Consider the following 19,294-nt stretch of genomic DNA (forward strand, 5'->3'; position numbering starts at 1 on the left):
AAAGAGGTAGACACAAGTAGTGCAGAGGAAGGCGGTGCTCAGTGGAGTGAGGCGGGCACCCAGAGGGTTGAAGAACTTTAGGGGGTATCACTACTTAATATCCCCACCAAAAATATTGCTGTAGGAATGGCCGTTTGGTTCGCCATAGGTGATATTTTTGGGGGGATATTATGTGGGAGCAGGGGTTGCAGGGGTGTCCCCCATAGGGTCCATGTGTGAATTTCGCCGCACAAATATGGCTATATTTTTGCATCGCAATATTTTTGCGGCGGAATTAACACATGGAACCCTTTAGGGTGATAGTAGTGCAGGGGAGGTTGGAGTGCAACGATTGAAAAGGTACCCATAAGGGTGACGGTTTTTACTGTGACAATGGTATCGAGGGGGGTAGGAGTCAGAGGAGTGAAGAAGGCGAGGACAGTGATCACAGCGAAGAAGGTGGGGAAGCAAAAGAAGACTGGGAGTACAAAGAGTAGAGATGGCTTAAAAGCAGAGCTGTGGATGGGAGAGACGGGAGGTTCATTGAGATACTGATAGAGGAGACTTCCCGTGGATAGTAGGAAATTGAGTCAGTGAGAGAAATGGGAGCAGCACAAGAAATTCCCAAAGAAGAAATAACTGTAAGATTCCAGCTATGATGAGAATTCCTCAGACCATCGATCAAAGATGGTTGACCACTGAAGAAATATTGGGGTCCCATGTCATGAAAGGTAGGTGCCTAGGTTGAGGTTATCCCCAAAAACAGGAATGAGGACAGGGAAGCTGGGCAGGATATTAGGGTGAACAATTCAGTAGTCTCCTTGGTAGCCTAAGACCCTGGGCAGTAGCCAGGGCATTAAGAGTGGCAGAGGGAGATTGGGAGAATAAGTGATAGGGTAAATCGCTACGGATCAGGGTTGGCGTGACAAGCCACCAAGGAGACTACTGAATGGTTGGGTACACTGAAATCCTGCCCAGCTCCCCTGGTTCAAACCCCAGACTTTGGAGGTTACCTCGACCGACCTCTATCCAGGCCTCTCCCTTTCATGACATGGGACCCCAATATTTCTGCTGTGGTCAACAATCTTGGATCAATGGTAGGAAACCTGATGAAGAATAGATGACAGCCTCACAAGACAAAGTGCCCACAGAGGTGGAAAAGAAAAGGGGACGGTGCCCCCATAACCTAGGGCTGGGCGATATATCAAGTTTTGTAGATATATCGATACATTTTCAATATTGATATAGGATGAGACAATATCAGTGACATCGAGATATATACATCTATATACACATTATTACATATGCTACAATTTTTTATTTACATTTTGATATTTACACAGCTGTGTATTCTCAAACAGGAAGAGGAACACTGTATTTGCCCTTTATTTTGATCAATGTCTTATAAATAAAGGTCTTTGTGACATTGCATATGTAGTTGGTGGCTAACAACTGAGCATTTAATCCACATAAACAATATATATATATATCGTATATCGAGATATAGCAAAAAAATATTCAAATATGACTATTGAGATATGACTTTTGGTCCATATCGCTTAGCCCTACCATATCATAACCACATGACAGTGGAGGATGGGACCAGACAAGGCAGGTCACAGCTACTGGGAACACTAAAGTCTTTGTTTTTGTCTGCAGAGACTTTGCTAGCTAGAAACGTTGCAAGGCAGAAGGGAAGCCAGTTTGAACTTTTAATGTACCTGAACTTTCAGTTATATGCAGACCTCTGAGCCATTCTAAAAAAAATCATTTCATGTTTACGTTTCAGAGTATGGATGTGTTTTGCAGCATGCAATACTGTGTGGCGTATATGTGCAGAGCCTGTCACACAATAATCTACGGCTGTGTTTAGAAAGCATCCTTGAAAGGATGCTCCTGTGATGTGTGGTTTATTTTTAGTTGTACCTTTCAGCACAGATTCTGGAGGCTTCAAAGTGAGAGCAGAGTTTAATTGCTGGTGATCTACAGAGAGGGAGTTGTGACAAAAATGGCAAGTGCCTTATTTGTGGAAGTTGGATATATTTGACCCCATGCTAACATGTAATAATGCTTAAGGTTTATACAATAGAATTAAATTGTGGAAATGTTTAATTATTATTGAAGTTTGAATTTGCTCATTATTGCAGACTGTATTGCTCTTTGAAGACCTATTGAAGTCCTATCGCAGTATCAATAATTTAATGTCTGTTTCCCATTCACATTCTTTTCCTTTACAGAAAGAGCAGAGCGAGAACAAAAATTATTAGATTTGCACAGGCCTACAGTCCCGGCAATACCACCGAAAAAGCCTCGACCTCCCAAATCTAACTCCTTGAACAGGCCGGGCACCCTACCACCGCGTCGACCTGAAAGACCAGCAGTGACTGCACCTTCAAGGTATTCCACTTTTCAGTGGGAATAATCTGAGTTCACAAGACATGATACCAATGTTAGCCATTGCCTGGCTCCTTGTAGTTCACAGAAAGCTAGTCGTTTATATTGTTTATTGTCCTGCTCTTTTTACTGAAGCGTTTGGTCAGTGGCAATGCCAACGATGGACGCTGCTTTGATATAGGGGTATCACTTTTCTGCTCACTACGACAGTTCCAAAACACAGGCTTCAATGGGATTACCAAAAATTGCAATCCCTAGGTTTTCCCTAGACACTGTTCTACTGTTCAGATTCCTGGCGCTCATCAAGGCCCATCAACTGAGTGCCTTCCACCTGCAGATCTACATCCCATATTGCGCTACATCACTCATGCAGGAGCTCCGAAAGATCGGAAGGCCAAGCATTCTCCAACAGAGTAACACATCACAATGGCATCATTTAGGGTTCTGCAGGCGTTGCCTCTCCAACCACTATGCACCCCCTTGCAAATGACCTATACCTGCATGTTTCTTCTGCTTCTATGTGATAGTGAAGTTAGCTATTGGTTTCAAACATATAATGCAATGTCCCCATCCACCTCCTTTCATTGCATTGGGGACAAGGAGTTGCGCGTTACCCCTTTTTGTGATTTCATTGGGGTCAAGGTGAGTTGCCAATGATTCTGATCAATTTAGGCCACCTCAAGGGTATTCTTATCAATATACCACTGTAGACCTGTTCTGGTTACTGCAAGCGCTGACATCCATTCTGAGCCCAAGTTTAACATTTTGCTCCACTCGTGAATGACCAGTAATATGCACAGACTTCCCAAGATGCACTAGAACTCGATCTAATTTGATTGGATTTAGGAGGATATGGCATGATAACCAATAACCTCAGTATCTTCCTGATCATGCCAGTAGGCAGCACGAGCTTGCATATCTGTACCACGTGGCCAGCAGGTCACTCTCTTTCACAGTTACGCACTTTTCCTGTATCCAGCATCCTAGCATGTTTTGCATCTCTTGCCGAGGATGCACACATGCCCTGCAAGCCGACTGCTGTATTCATATGAAGCATGTGTCTGTGAAACTCACTTCCTGAGTCCCGGAGAACTATAGCGAGCTATAGGTTGAAGACGATTCACTGCTCCGTGGAGCAATTTAGATGATACGCTACCTTTTCGCACCTTTTCATGGATGTTGGATGGGGGTTGCAGGTTTCACTCTGCTGGGGAGGGGACCTTGCTCTGAATCTGCATTTGAAATGCAGGGTTTGTCCTGGCTACCCAAACAATTATTTTAGCATGCATTTGCTGCTAGTCTAATGTATCGGGTCACTGTGTACCACGAGCGACTTGAAACCAGGTTTGTAGCATTTCAAAAAGTGTGGCTTTGATGACAAACAAGATTTGTTCAAGAGCAAGGTAACCACAGACACGCTTTGAGGACCTTTCAGCCTTCCCATCGTCCATTTTGTGCTCTACCTCCATGACCTGCTACCATCCGTTGGAAGTATTCAGGGCTGTTGTGTTAACAAAATGAAAAACATCAGATACATGTCAGACACTCAAGCCCTTGAGCAAGCCACCTGCCAACTGTCTTTACAAGAGGAACAAACAAGATACAACAATTGAATTAAACCAGAAAACAGTACGTAAAACAATTTACATTATAGAAGAGGATTGGTGAGAGAAGAGAGGGACCAAGGTGTGAGAGGGAGTAGGAGGTATGAGTAGTGGTGAAAGCAGAAGTAAGCGAGGAAGCAGAGGGTGTAAGGGAGAAGAATGGAAGGGATGAGAATCAGAGAAGTGCAGGAAGTGGGATAGGAGGGAGTAGAGTGAACGGTGAGGGTGAGGTGGTACAGAAGTAAGAAAGGGAGAAGGAGGTGTGGGTAGAAATAGTAGCAGAAGTAAGAGAGGAAGCAAAGGTGTTAGGGAGGTGAATGGAAGAGATAAGATTTTAGAGCGGTGCGGATAGTCAAGGTGCCATTGCCAAACTAGGCCTTCTGCCTTTCTCAGCAGCAGCAACACGAGAGGTTGACCGCTTCACCATGCCCGCGTGATCCGTGGCTTTAGTACTGAGTGAAATAAGGTGCAAGACCACTGAAGGTCATGATTGCAGATTTGGGTACTGCATCTTTCTCGGGTTCCCTTCCTCCTCTGCGAAAACGATACAGGTACGTCTGCGCCTTAGCAAAATCAGCCTCAGCCCAATGATCATGTGTTACCACTTCCCCGTTACCATTACTTTATTTCCACCACAATGAACACACGCTCTCATTGATCAGCCAGTGATGCATTGAGCATTGCATTTCACAATATGGACTGTCTAACCTAACTTGGCCAAGCCAGCACACACTGCACCACCTGAACTGTCCTGAGCATTCAATATGTTGATCTTTTATTCATTCTTGTTATTACACTGTTAAAAGAAGTGCAGCCTGTGACTTCAATCGAACAATGAAAAGGGCTCCAGAATTATATCCCTCATACAACCCCCAAGTCAGTGCTTACATTTTTGCCAGCCTATAACTAGGCAGTGCAGGGACAGATTCCCCAACACCTAAAGGATTGGCGAGCCCTCTGCCACTTTCTGACCACAAAAGTGATGGGTGGAAGGTTTCGAATTAATCTAAACCACTGGCAATTGCTCTGGGCAACCTTCCACACCACCGTTTTTTAGCCCGTCTGCGCCATTGCAAAAGGGGACCAGCCATGTGCAAATCATTCAGCAGCTGCCGCCACCGAAGGTAGCAGCCCAGTCCGAACTGCTGGTTGCCCAGAGCAATGCCAGATGTCAAGATTTATTCTGAACCTTCCAGCCATCAACTCTTTTGTTTTGTTATTGTCACCCCGAGTGGGAAGGGTATGCCCAGACGTGGGTCCCTTGCCTGCTGGGCCTAGAGATCCAAGCTACTCCTCACTGATGACGCCCAACAAGGCTGAGACATGTCTGGGGATGCTTGTGGTCTCATTCAAAAGGGATGTGACCTAGCAGTTCGGGCTGGACTACCCCTTTGGGGGTGGGACCAAGCCTGATTTGCATATGGTTTTCCCCTTTTGTAATGGCTTGGCAGGAGAAGAACGATGGTCTGGAGGGTTGCCCAGAGCAATGCCAGAGGTCAAGATTTATTCTGAACCTTCCAGCCATCAACTCTTTTGTTTTGTTATTGAGCCCTCTGCCACGCAATGCCCAACCTGCTCTCCGAATCCAAAATGCCACTAAAAAGAACTTCTGCACTAGCCTTGCAGGGGTTCAACCTCTCGGCACTGGCACCTGAGGATGGTTCTCATGGACTGACTGGATAAGCGAAGTAGCCCATGTATAGCAGGAATCGGCTAGAACCCTCCCCCACATGCTTACACAGCTACATTCTTTCCCTCTCCATCCTTATTGGTTCACTGTACCTTTCTTCCTTCTGTATAGGGCTCTGTTACTTGGCCGGCAGTAGATCCAAACAAATCCATATGCATGCATACAAATCTTTTCTCTACCACTGTTCGCATTCATAACCCATAGGTAAGTTGTGTTCTAGGAACGAATGTATGTGTTCTCATTGATCAGCCGTAGTAGCAGTGTTTAGGAGGTGGACAGTAAGACCCGCTGGTAAAACAGAGCATTTTCTGTGACTGCAGAAGCTAGTATATTGCACAGTGGTGCTACAGATAGCCACTGCATGGGATATGTAATGGACTTGAAACATGCTCTACTTTATTTCATTTTAATTTTCTGCGGTCACCTGCACAAATTTGCATAATTTACTGTCTCTTTTTGCATTCATTTATACTAACCCCACTGAAATGCTGTCATGTAATCACTAATCTGCTGTTCCCGTCTGCACCCATTTTACTATCTGTTTCTGTTGAAATCACTGCCATCTGCACTTATTTTACTGGCTGCTTTTCAAATTACTGTCATATTACCTTACAAGCCTTTTACAGAGAGAATGCCCAACCAACTGACAGACATGTCCGCACGAAGTGTTGGCAGGGTGTGGGCAAATGTGGGGAACACAAATGGCAAAATGGGAGGGGAGGGAAGAAGGGAGAGTAGAGGACTCCAGAAGGGCATAATCTGCTCGGCAGTTTCGTAATGAAGGGCACATTGGAAATACATTTACACATGAAAAGGGAGTGATTGAAAGACTCACTATTCTCCTAGTCTCTGCTAATATGGTACAAACCTAATGGTGAAAAAGTCCCCCAACATCTGTGTTCGGCTTATGGTTAAAGCAGAAGGTGCCCAACCCCTTAGTGTACCGTACATGGCGCATTCTCTGACTGCTTCTGGGAAAACGTTATTGAAAGGGAAGACTAACAGGTTAGGGCTGTGAGCCAGGATGAAGTTGTTGACCGAAACAAGTAGAATGTTAAAGCCACCTTGTGCCAGTGTACTGACTTTTGCTATATAGTACCGGCGCTGAGCGCTAACTCCTAACTAGACGGTGTGATAAAAGTATAGATTTTGAAGCAGGTACCGGGTAGGACTGCCTTCTAAATGTTTCCTGAGCTATTATTAATTGGTAATTTGAGTATAGTCCACTGTAGCCAGTGCCTCAAAAACCAAACTAGAAATAACCATAGCTTAAAGACTGTCATTTGAGATGCAAATTACTGTAAATGTCATGCTCTAGAGCCAATTGGAAAATCTTTATTGAACAGCAGATGTATAATAAGCTGATGTTTGACTTAAGTGTCCAGACAGTAAGATACGGGAAATGCAAAACTATTTAAGAGACTTTGTTCCAGGCGCATAGAACTATTTCCAGTGTGAAGTGAATTAAAATGCAATAAAGTAGTCGGGTACTTAATGTCCCAGTGCAGATTATCCTTGTAGTGCCCAAAAGGGAGATGCGCGTCAAGTGGGGATGGGGTGTTACCGCAATCTGTCTCAGCTACAACCATGTACAGTGTGGAGTGAAGTTTAAATACATGCAAGTGGTAAGGTAGTTGCAAACTGCTGACACGCGGTGCCAACTACATGCCTTCTGCATATCCTAACTGGATTCCAGTGAAATTGATATCAAAGATAAATGCTATTCAGCTACTGCATCATTGTACAAGATGCCTCAGCCTACAAATCGCCTAACCTATTTTATAGAAATAAGCAACATATTGGTATATACCACTTTTATATGATAATTCCCATACCATCTAATCGAGGATATGTAAAACAAACGCAGTAGAAAGGAAGTCTTTCGCTATTTAAATAAGCAAGTACATACGCAATTACTTTATGCCCGCTTCCCCTGAAGAAGCAGGCTAAGGGTGAAACACGTGTTAGCAAGCAACGGCCATAGGACTAATCGACCGCTGCATAGGAATGTGCAGGATCTCTGTGAAAAAAGAAAAACTATTTGTGTTAGTTAGCTTTTGTTCAATTAAAAAAAGTATACCTTTTTTTTTAAAACAATACAGCGGTGCCATTATTTATTTAAAGGTTTTTATGTTTACTCTATAGAAGGTTACATTTGTCAAGATGTGAGAGGTGCAACTCTACCTACTTAAACGTTAAATACTTTTTGCACTTGACTAAAGGGACAGAGAATGCCTTTGTGCAGACACTTCAGCTAGCCACAATACAAGCAGAGGCGTCGTAGAGGAGTTTTTTTTGGGTGCAGCCCCGGATAGAAGCTCAGGGGTTACAACCTTAAGGCTAGCCAGCCTGAGTCCGGACATTAGCGTAGCCCCGGATCTTGTTGCTCTATTAGGCAAAGCACAGGTGTTACCTATCGGCCCCATCTATGTAAGTGGTAGGTGTGCATCATCATAAGGGGAATGAGGCAAATGGCCCAGCTGAAGGCATAGTCGGGCTAAGATGAGGTGTTGGGCTAGTCTGTCTCTGTGGCAGGCGATCCCTCTTGATTCCCTTCTTCAGACTCTTAAGTGTTACAGAAGGACAATTGCCAGGGCGAGATGGGGTGAATGGGGGGCATTTCTGTGATGAGGAGAAGGCGCTCTCGATGTGGTCTAGGCTAATAATCAGCTTTATGATATAAAGCTATCGAGATCTAGTATGCCTGGCCAGAAAAACCTTTTGTAAGCACAGGGGAAGTGCCATGTTTTGTTTGCTTTTATGAATCCTGCGTATTTGATGGGTGCTGAAGTCAGACATGAGGGTGGCATGATTTTGGGTTTAGACTTTTAGTAAAGGAAAAAAGCTTGGAAAAATACCTCTCTATCCCTAAAACTAAGAGGGAGTTCCCTGCCTCTAAAGAAACCAAGGAAAATGTCCCGTCACGTACAAAGAAAACCTACTTCTGCCCCTAACACCGATATATTGCTATAACTGTGCAAGGAATGTCTTGACGTCAAATAAACGGTGTTCTTGGTGTTCTCAGTAAATAGAAAAGTCTCGAGTTTCGCTGGTAATAAAGTGATGCAGAATAATAAATGGTAAAAAATAGCAAGTTCTAAACTAGGGTAATGCTCCTTTCCCCTAGGTTTATTATTCTTTCAAGACACTGTATAGCACACAAATAATTGTCTCTTGTATTCCCAGTCCTTCAATTCCCCTAACTCGACATACTCCTCTACCAAGTATAAGTTTTGCTTTATCAATTCCAGAGTCTTTGTTTCCCTGGTTTCCAGTCTTCTAGGTGGGAGCGACTCTTTGACTTGTAAAGGAGAAAATGTCTCTTCATGGGGGTCCCAGTCCCTCCTGGCTTTAGACTTTGGTTTCTGATATGGGTGCGGGTCCTAGACTCGTACAGGTTTGTTGCACCTTGGTGAACTCTTCTGCCAAGTATACAAATGGAGGGTCCCAGATCCTCTGCTCCTCGTTTGCTTATTTGAGTGCGGGTCCCAGACTCGCACAAGTTTGTTGCCCCTTGGTTCACTCTCCTACCAAGTATACAACTCCAGGGTCAGTGAAGGCCTCATGAAGTAACACACAAACAACAGATTCACCTTTCTTAAAACTTTATTTTCTATATGTCAGGATGGACTAAGGCCTAACTTGCCCTTTGCTAAGGTGGACTTTCCCTAACTAAAGAAAACTACTGATAGTCAATATCAGTAAGTTCAAATGAAAAGTCTGCTGTGTCCAAAACCTATGCCTGTCCTCACAAATAAATCAATACATTCGAAGGGATTGTGTCCTCCGACGTATTCCTCATCTTAGATATCTCCTTCCAGCTCTGCTGGCCTCGGAAAATTCTTTCTCTAGAGGGCACTGCGCGTCGACGTCCTTCGAGTCGATGTCCCTCGACAGCCGCCGTATCGACGTTCGACGTCATCCTGCCTATAAAGGCCGCGCGCAGCGTCCGTTGCTCAGTTCCGTTTTTCCGCGCTTACTCGGTGCCTCGGAATACCGTTGCTCAGTTCTTAGTCAGAATAATCCTATTTACCTCGAGTTATTCGATCCGTACTCGATGGCTTCCTCGTCGGAACCGACAACTCCTCGATCCGGCTTCAAAAAATGCCGAGATTGTGGGAAAAAGATGTCGTTGACCGATCCTCACCGAATTTGTCTGTGGTGCTTGGGAGCTGAACACCATTGTTCGGAATGCGAGGACTGTATGTCCATGACAGCTAAGGCCCTGAAGGAGCGTAGGGGGAAGCTGGAGAAAGGTAAGACTTTTAAAGATTCTTCTTCGTCGACGAAGTCGAGACATTCGTCTCCTCGTCACCATTCGCGCTCCAGGTCTCGGAGTGGGTCTCATCACTCCTCGTGATCGAAGCACTCGAAGAGGAGACGTCGAAGATCCCCTTCCCCGTCTTCCTCTTCCTCTGTTTCGCCAAAAAGAATCCCTTGCCCCACGAAACATAGTTCCCGGGCTGAATGGGAGGAATTCCGAAAGAATATGATGAGCGTCTTCGAGAAAGCGGGCTCGACCCCCTCGAAGACTGCTGAGAGCGATGCTCTGGTCAAAAGACCCGAAGGTCAAAAACGCAGCGAGTCGCAGTACCCGGCGAAACAAACCTCTCGAGCGCGTTTCGAACCCTCGAGCAGGACTATGACCTCCAAACCTTCCTCGAAGGTTCCGTCGACGCCGTCGACGAAGGTCCCGTCGACGTCGAGGTCGATGTCTTCGACGCCGTTGTCGAGGGGACCTTCGACACACGGGTCTGTCGACTCGACGCCGGCCACGACACCGGCGTCGACGCCAAGAAAAGTCACGGTTTCCACACATCCAGTGACTATCCCCAGGCCCTCGACGTCGATGGCTTCGATATTGTCGAGTAGAATTCCAATTCTGTCGAGGTCCTCGAGGCCTCCACCTCTGTTTTCGACGCCACGCTCGAAGCCTTCGACATCGGCATCGACGCTTTCGAGGCCAATAATGACAAGTTCGGCACCCTCTGCCTTGGAAATGGGATTTACTCCCTTTATGAGTTCAGAACAATTGAGAACTATATCCTCAATTTTAGAAGAGGGTGAATTGTCTGAACAAGACATATTTGAGTTACAGGGACCTGTAACCCCAGTTAGAGAGGAATTTTCCTCTGAAGAGCGCATATTAAAGGATCTTCATGATTCTTTACATGAGGCAAGTGGGTTAGACACTTCCCCTGAGGTGGAGTTTGCTAAGCCAGACCCGGGGGAGCATGCTGAAACCCCCTACAGAGCCTTAATGGCCAGAATTACAGAGTTCATGGGGTGGTCTGCACCATCACAATCTTTCCAACAAGATGACCTCACGGATATTCTTGACAAAGGCCCACAAGAGGATCCTGTGGTACCTTTTCATAAAGCTCTTCAGAGAAAGATCATGACAAACTGGGAAACCCCAGATGTAATACCTGCAGTAAATAAAAAACTGTCTACAAAGTACAGGGTATCTTCCACAGACCCAGAGTTTTTGTCTAAACACCCATCCCCAGAAAGTCTGGTGGTACAAGCAGCATCCTCTACCGATGTCAAGACGGCTTATCCTACAGTCCCACAGGACAGGGACGATAAAAAATATGATGCTATGGCAAAGAAAGTCTTTTCAGCATGTAGCATGGCGTTAAAGTCTGTTAATGCTACTTGCACCCTTGCTAGGTTCAGCCATACACTTTGGGAGTGTGCTTCTACAGCGGCTGACTGCATCCCGGAGGGAGAAGAAAGGGATGCGTTCCTGAATATTATACAGGACGGTAAAGACGCTATGTGCGAATCCCTCCAGACGGGCATTGACTCGGCTGACAGTATCAGCAGAGCAATGGCGGCAAGTACTTCAACCAGGAGATTTGCTTGGTTGAGAAGGTCGGGTTTTGCCCCAGATGTGCAAGCCAGGCTCTTGAACATGCCATTCGATGGCTCTTCTTTGTTCGGGAAAAAGGCGGATGACAGTTTAGAGAAACTGCAAACTTCAAAAGCTGCAGCAAAATCCCTAGGAGCTGCAATCCGTCAGACTCCTTTTCGTCCCACAGGAACCTCTGCGAGGGGCAAGTCCTTTCGCTTCTACTCCGCATTCGGAAGAGGTAGAGGACGACCGGCTCAAAGGGGTCAAAGAAGAACTACCCGAGGTGGACGGGGTAGATATTCTAAAGCCGCAGCAACAGCAGGTGCCTCTTTACCATCGGCATCTGCATCAGCCGCCCCAAAACCACTCTGAGGACTCCCCTCACAGGACACCTGTAGGAGGCAGGTTGACTCAACATCTGGTGGTATGGCAGGCTATCACGTCAGATGCTTGGGCATTGGAAACAGTCGCCCAAGGTTACTGCCTGCCTTTCCTACGTATACCTCAGTCATCCACCGGGGATCAGCTCTCAAAAAGCTCCAGATCCGCTCCTCTTGCAGGAAATTTTGGACCTGCTAGAGAAAGGTGCCATAGAACCGGTACCTGTAGCGGAGAGGAACAAGGGCTGGTACTCCCCTTACTTTCTCATTCCGAAGAAAGACGGAGGACTGAGACCCATCTTGGACTTGCGAGAATTGAACAAATTCCTCAGAAAAGACAAATTCAAGATGGTCACTCTTTCTCAGATACTCCAGGCCCTTCAGTTCCAGGACTGGTTGGTATCTCTGGACCTTCAGGACGCTTATTTCCATGTGCCTATCCATCTCAAACACAGGAAATACCTGAGGTTCGCAATTGGCAACTCTCACTATCAATTTAGAGTGCTGCCATTTGGGCTGACCTCCGCCCCGAGGGTCTTCACCAAGTTAATGTCGGTAGTGGCTGCAAGCCTAAGGAGGGAAGGGATTCACATCTACCCTTACCTGGACGATTGGCTGATCAGGGCTGTTTCTCCGGAGCAAGCTCAGATCCAGCTAAATCACGTGTGCCACTTCCTTCACAGACTGGGCTTCTCCCTCAATTTAAAGAAGTCACAAATGATACCATCGCAGAGACTCCAGTTCATAGGAGCGATCCTGGATACTTCCCTGGGAAAAGCCTCGCCACCAGAGGTGAGGGCTCAAGATATTCTACAGATGGTTACCAAGTTCCAGCATGCCCAACGTCTCCCAGCCTTCGACTTTTTGAGGTTGCTAGGCCTCATGGCATCCTGCATTTTCCTTGTGCCAGAGGCTCGCCTGAGAATGAGATCCCTCCAGTGGGCACTGAGGACTCAGTGGTCACAATTCTCAGGGGGAATGACAGATCTTCTTCAGGTTCCCGACAGAGTAGCTCGAGACCTTCAGTGGTGGGCCTGTCAGGAGAACATTCTGAAAGGAGAACAGTTTTGGCAACCCTGGCCGGAGATAACAGTAGTCACGGATGCCTCACTCACGGGGTGGGGAGCCCACGCCAACGATTTGACCATCAGCGGTCGTTGGTCTCCATCGTAGTCCAGACTACACATCAACCTGTTAGAGCTGAGAGCCATCAGACTTGCGTTGAAAGCTTTCCTGCCAGCTGTACAAGGGAAGAACGTCCTGATAATGACGGACAACACGGTGGCCATGCATTACCTCAACAAAAGAGGAGGCGTAGGATCACTACCCCTGTGCAGAGAGGCGATGCAGCTCTGGTTTTGGGCAATCCAAGAAGGAATCTCTCTATCGGCAGTTCACCTAGCCGGAGAGAAGAACTTGACAGCGGACGCTCTGAGCAGGCAGAACACAGTCTCCCACGAGTGGGAGCTAGCTCAGGAAGTCCTTCAAGAGATCTTCGCCCTTTGGGGAACCCCTCAGGTAGATCTGTTCGCCACCAGCCTAAACAGGAAATGCGACCTGTTCTGCTCAAGGGAATTTCCTCCGAGAGGAGCTCTGGGAGACGCGTTCATAGTGGACTGGGAGTTTCCGCTTCTGTACGCGTTCCCACCGGTCCCTGTCATTCCTCAAATGATCAGGAGGTTGAGAAGATTCCGTCGAACCATGATCCTAATTGCCCCGGATTGGGCCAGGAGAACGTGGTACCCAGACCTTCTAGACTTGTCCATCTGCCCTCCAATTCGACTTCCACTCAGAGAGAACCTACTCTCACAGAAGGGAGGTCAGGTTCTCCATCCAGACATCAAAACCCTCAACCTTCACGCTTGGCTTCTGAACGGCTGAGGTACAAGGATTGGGACCTCCCTGATGATGTTATGGAGGTGTTGCTTTCGGCAAGGAGGCCAGCAACAAAGTCTTTATACCGCTGCCGTTGGAACAGATTTTGCAGCTGGTGTAGAGAACAGAATATCGACCCATTTTCATGTGGTACACCAATGGTTTTGTCCTTCCTACTATATTTGGCAAATTCAGGCCTTCAAGTTGGCACCATTAAGGGCTATCTCGCAGCGCTATCCATCTTTAAGCGTACTGCGGAAGAACCATCCTATTTCAAATTACCCTTGGTAATACAGTTTCTAAAGGGGTTAACCAATGTTTATCCCCCAAGACCATTCCAAGTTCCCCTATGGGATTTAAACTTAGTACTAACTTTCCTGATGGGTACACCTTTCGAACCTCTCCATTCTTGTTCGTTAAGATTCCTTACCCTTAAAACTGTTTTATTAATAGCACTTACATCTGCTAGAAGGGTGAGCGAATTACAAGCTCTTTCTTGTAAACCCCCTCATACAATCTTTCACAAAGACAAAGTTGTCCTGCAAGTGAAGCCTAATTTCCTCCCAAAGGTGGTTTCTGAATTCCATATCACTCAGAAGATTACCCTACCATCTTTCTATCCTCCTCCTCACCCGGGGAAAGAGGAAGAGAGGTTACACAGACTAGACCCTAGGAGGGCTTTAAGTTTTTACATTAGTAGACTAGCCAGGATAAGACAGGCAGACCAGCTGTTTGTAGGTTACACAGGTCACAAGCTGGGGTTACCAATAACTAAGCAGACCATTTCCAGATGGATCATTCTAGCCATTCTGGAATGTTATAAACTGGCAGGGAAAGAGCCCCCTCAAAACCTTAGGGCTCATTCGACCAGAGGTATTGCAGCTTCATCGGCCCTCAAAAGAGGCGTGCCGGTTAAAGACATCTGTGCGGCCGCTACATGGTCATCTGTCCATACCTTTACACGTTTTTACAATTTGGATTCCTCCTCCAGTCAAGAGACTAGGTTTGGAAGGGCTGTACTACATTCTATTCATCAATAGAAGACAGCGTGAAGTCAGTACTCCCTCCTCCGAATATAGAATACTGCTATGGGAGCCTATCTAAGATGAGGAATACGTCGGAGGACACAATCCCTTCGAAGAACAAGTTACTTCTTACCTTGTAACGTTCTTTCGACGGGATGTTCCTCCGACGTATTCCTCATCGACCCTCCCATCCATCCCCGCAGTTCTACTTCCCTTGTTGTTGCAGCTTACGCTCCTTCAGGGTGATTAGTCTAGTCCAGACAGTAATACTGTGGGCTACAAAACGGAACTGAGCAACGGACGCTGCACGCGGCCTTTATAGGCAGGATGACGTCGAACGTCGATACGGCGGCTGTCGAAGGATTTCATCACTTGCTTTACTTTGCTTTCCGCATTCAAAACCTACTCAAATATCCTATAGTTAATTCAGTATTCACTAATGCTTTATGCATCCTTCAAAAGTACTTAATTCACTCTGTAAACATATTCATTGTATCTTCCAGTTCAAGGCATAAAATAAGCAGTATCGCATTTTGCGATACAATCCTCCCGATTTGCTTTTTATTTCAATAATCATGTCGCAAAAACTGCGACATGATTTCTAGAAGGTGGTTTCATGTTTACCTAGCCTAGCCTGTGCTGTGCTTGTGGTGCAGAGCGCACAGGCGAGGCAGAGGGGGGAGAGGCTCCGGGGCTGCAAGACATGCACAGAGGAGCCCATGTGCAGAGGCCAGAGAACGGAAGGGACAGCTCAAGTCACAGCTCGGCTGCCTAGCCCTCGTGGATGCCCTGGGTAAGCAATGAAGATTCCTGGGCTGTAAACTGTGTGATCAGTGCAGGGGGATGGTCTTCCAAATGTTATTTGAAGCGTGGCCTGCAGTGATTGGTTGCCGTCCCGCGCTTCAAAGAACATTTCAGAACGTCTTATCCGTTTTGTTTTATCAGTGCGGGGCTCGCACGGACCCTGCACTGATAAAACAGCCTGCAGGCATATTGCATTCTCAATTTTCTTTGAAGCATGGTACTACAGTCATTTGCTGCCGTCCTGTGTTTCAACAAACATTTAGAAAGCTTTGGGCTGTGTTATTCGTGAGGGGCTCACACTGCCACAGCACTGATAAAACTGCCTGTCGGAAGGGGAATATCCAGCATTGCAAGAGAGGGGGGGCGAGCAATGAAAAAAGTGCTGCTACTTTCCCCGCAAATGCAGTGCGCGCAATTGCACAGGGTTTCATGCGGGCCCACAAACCCCTGCTAGTGGTAGATGGCATTTTAACCCATACAAAAATAAATAAAACTGCAGAATCATTACAGATGCAGGAAACGCATCTATTAGAGCTCTGTTAAAGCGCTCTTGTGCAAAATTCATGCAAACCTCTAAACCTGCATGTGGATTGCACCAGCAGAAATGGACATCCAAGGAGCATCATCAGTCTTTGATACTTGGAGGCACCAAGGAAGCGACATTAGAATAACTTGCCATAAGTAAGCCAGGTGGAAAATAACTTTGTGGTGCAAAATACCTAAATTGCACTATTGTTATTTATGGAGCAACTCAATATCAGGCTATTTTCTTTTAAATAACAGCATGTTATATTAACATACGCCCAGAAGTGAATCACAGAGCTCCAGATAAGACACAGTAAAGGATCTGCACAGGATCACATAGTTTGGTTAAATGGTGAAAGCGGGATGTGGACAATTTAAGCAACTGAGCACTTATTCACAGGTTTAGTGGATATAGATATTTATTAAGGTTTCCCTTTGCATTTCAGGCGCTTAAATAATACTTTATTTAAAGCAATACCTTGGAAGCAAAGCACATTACATAAGAATAAAGTACCCTTTCATAATTAACTTTACACTACATACAACATTATAGAAATATATTGAGCAATAAGAGGATGGCGTTTGTTGTATTCTCCCCATACTTCATGCAAAGTCACGATAACATCATGCAGGTTCATGTTAGCCTAACAAATTCCCCCGGGTAAACCCATAGTCATTATCTCATAAAGCCTGCAGTATGATGTACTCTTCTCAATGCTGATAACTCCCTCCTATGCACATTTCTAAAGGGACAAAGGTCCCTGCTGCTAATAGCCCCCCTCCCATCAGTGCCCAATGGCTCACATTAGCTCATGGACCTTGGGACATTGTCCTGCTGGCAGCGGGACACCTCTTCCGTTTGGAAAGGGTCAGGTGGTCTGCTGCCAGGACAAAGACCATGCTGAGCAGGAATTGCTCAGGACACATTGCCCTCCCAGCGGGACACCTTTCCCGTTGGGCACCCTCATTGAGGTGCAGTGCCGAATGGGAGAGGTGTCCCAGTCAGTGACAAAAATCCTGGTCATGCTCTCAAAAGAGCCTGTGGGGGTGGTTTGGCCCCCCTGCTCCTCCCCACGGCGTGCCGCTGCCTGTAGGTATGGGTGCCAAGTTTTGATTTTCGTTACAGGGGCAGAACCAAATTTCGCGATATTGGGCAGAAATTCCCATACTGGGAAGCGAGGGGGCTGGATCCATCCACCTTTTTTAAAACCCATTTACCAGCAGGAATTGGGGGGGGGGGGGGGAAGGGAAGCCACAGCATTTATAGGCAGGTCTAAACCTATACCAGTCGCCTAAACTGCTGGGCTGTCTTTGCAGTATTCTGCTTTTTTTAATTCCTACTTCCTCGACAGCTCGGCTACAAACAGTTTAACCTGTACATCACCTACCCCCAATCAAGGCTTACCACAATAAGGCAGCCCCCCAAACCCCTTTGAAGTGAGAAGCACTTGCTAATTTTTCAAGATGCATGTTAACACTTCACTAAGCCAGAACCAACAGGAGAGGAGGCGGGTCTGCCTCCATGTTGTATTATCAAGAGGTTGTGTGTTATCAAGTGTCTGGAAATAATATTTTTCCTGCCCGATAATTGGTAGTAGATATACTCTTCCCAGCTGTTTGCTAATTGTCATCCCGGCACTGAAAACACAACCTCCAGTCATGAGGCCTTCTAAATGTCTTTAAATTGATATTATTTTATTTCTATTGTGCTCGTACACAAGTGTTTCAGAGCGCGACAAGGTAAGGGAGGGGAACAGGGGAGAACAAAACATTGATCTTAATTGCCCCAGTGACATTGAGAACGGGAGAGCGGGAGGGCGTCAGACTGCAGCAGGGCCAGCTGAAGATTTGTCATGGCTCGTGCAGGCCCATTTCAATCTGTTTGGGGGGCCCTTAGCCTGGAGTGGAGTAAAAGTCTGCAAACATTCTTTTTTAAAAAAAGTTTTTTACAGTTTACAAGTAACTTTTACACCTAATTAAATTAGAACAAATAAATACAAATGAAATAATACAACGAAATACACATTCTAATGAAGACAAAGAAATACAGCCAGGGAGTGATGGAGGCGGGGGGGCTAATACCGCAGATTATCGCAAGACTGCCAAACAACGGGCAACTGAAACACTAAACTCCCACTGAAAAGCTATTGATCCTCCTTTAGCAGCAGCGGTCTATTCTAAAGCCACCCGGCTTAAAAGGCAATAAGGTGATAACCCTTCTAGAAACCGATCAGGCCCAAGGAAGGTGATGGCCTGAAGCGCTCCAGTAGATGCAGCTTATGTGTGTAATATGTGCACTGCAAAGTATGCATTTAAAGTATGGAATAGAAGAAGTATGTTGCAATGTCATAAGATTCCTGACTACCAACATGGGGACAGTTGCTGGTGGACCCTCCCTGGTTTGGAAAAGGTTGAAAGGGCTGCTGCCAATGGACTGCAGTGATTTGCTGCCGTCCCACGCTTCAAAGAGCATTTAGAAGGCATATGCCTGCAGGCTGTGTTCTCAGTGTGGGGCTCTGTGCTATGGTATTTCTCCTGCCCGATGATTGTCTGGAGATGCATTATTCCCAGCTTTTTTCTAGAAGTTGTCCCGAACAGATAACAACCTGCAGGCATGAGACCTTCTAAACGTTGTTTGAATAGCCATGTGATAAATGAATTGCGCCTGTGCTGCACGGTTAAAAAGGCCCAGAGATTACCTCTGTAAAACATTTTATTGTTAGTTGAAACTGCACCTTATTTCGGCAATTGCTATGTTTCAATTAACTGCTCGTCCCTTTAAAAATAAAGATATCAAAATTGCTAATCATTTAGGTTGGATTGCTAATCAATTGTTTTTTACTTAGCAATTTTGGCTAATCAATTTTGCAAAACTAATTTATGCCCGAGGTTAGTTCGATATTCAATAATACTCTTGGCATCTTTCAAAAGTACTTCATTTGCTTTGTAACTTTTTCGTTATTCCCAGTCATCTTACTTGACCTTCCATGGCAAGTGTAATATGACTCAGTTTGTTCGGTATTCAAATGCCTGAGTTTCCCATCCCCGGAGTGCCCCGGTATGAGTGTGTCTCTTTCTGCACTCACCGGTAAGCGTTCACTCCTCTGGGCTTGTTGCTTCACTTCTCCATGTTCCGTCTTACTGCGGAATTCGCAGTACTG

At 46.0% G+C, this 19,294-nt stretch overlaps 1 protein-coding gene across 2 annotated transcripts in view; it reads left to right on the plus strand.

Annotated features, from left to right (window-relative positions):
* Nucleotides 1-19,294, plus strand: part of SH3KBP1 (SH3 domain containing kinase binding protein 1) — a 1,496,599-nt gene that overhangs the window by 1,319,039 nt on the left and 158,266 nt on the right. For both annotated transcript variants that reach the window (XM_069637105.1, XM_069637106.1), the window contains one exon: nucleotides 2,217-2,376. In XM_069637105.1, the coding sequence (XP_069493206.1) occupies nucleotides 2,217-2,376 (160 nt within the window). The remainder of the gene's footprint in view (nucleotides 1-2,216; nucleotides 2,377-19,294) is intronic.

Source organism: Ambystoma mexicanum, chromosome 7p (assembly GCF_040938575.1).
Source record: "Ambystoma mexicanum isolate Mex_15411 chromosome 7p, UKY_AmexF1_1, whole genome shotgun sequence".
In the NCBI taxonomy this organism is placed as follows: domain Eukaryota; kingdom Metazoa; phylum Chordata; class Amphibia; order Caudata; family Ambystomatidae; genus Ambystoma; species Ambystoma mexicanum.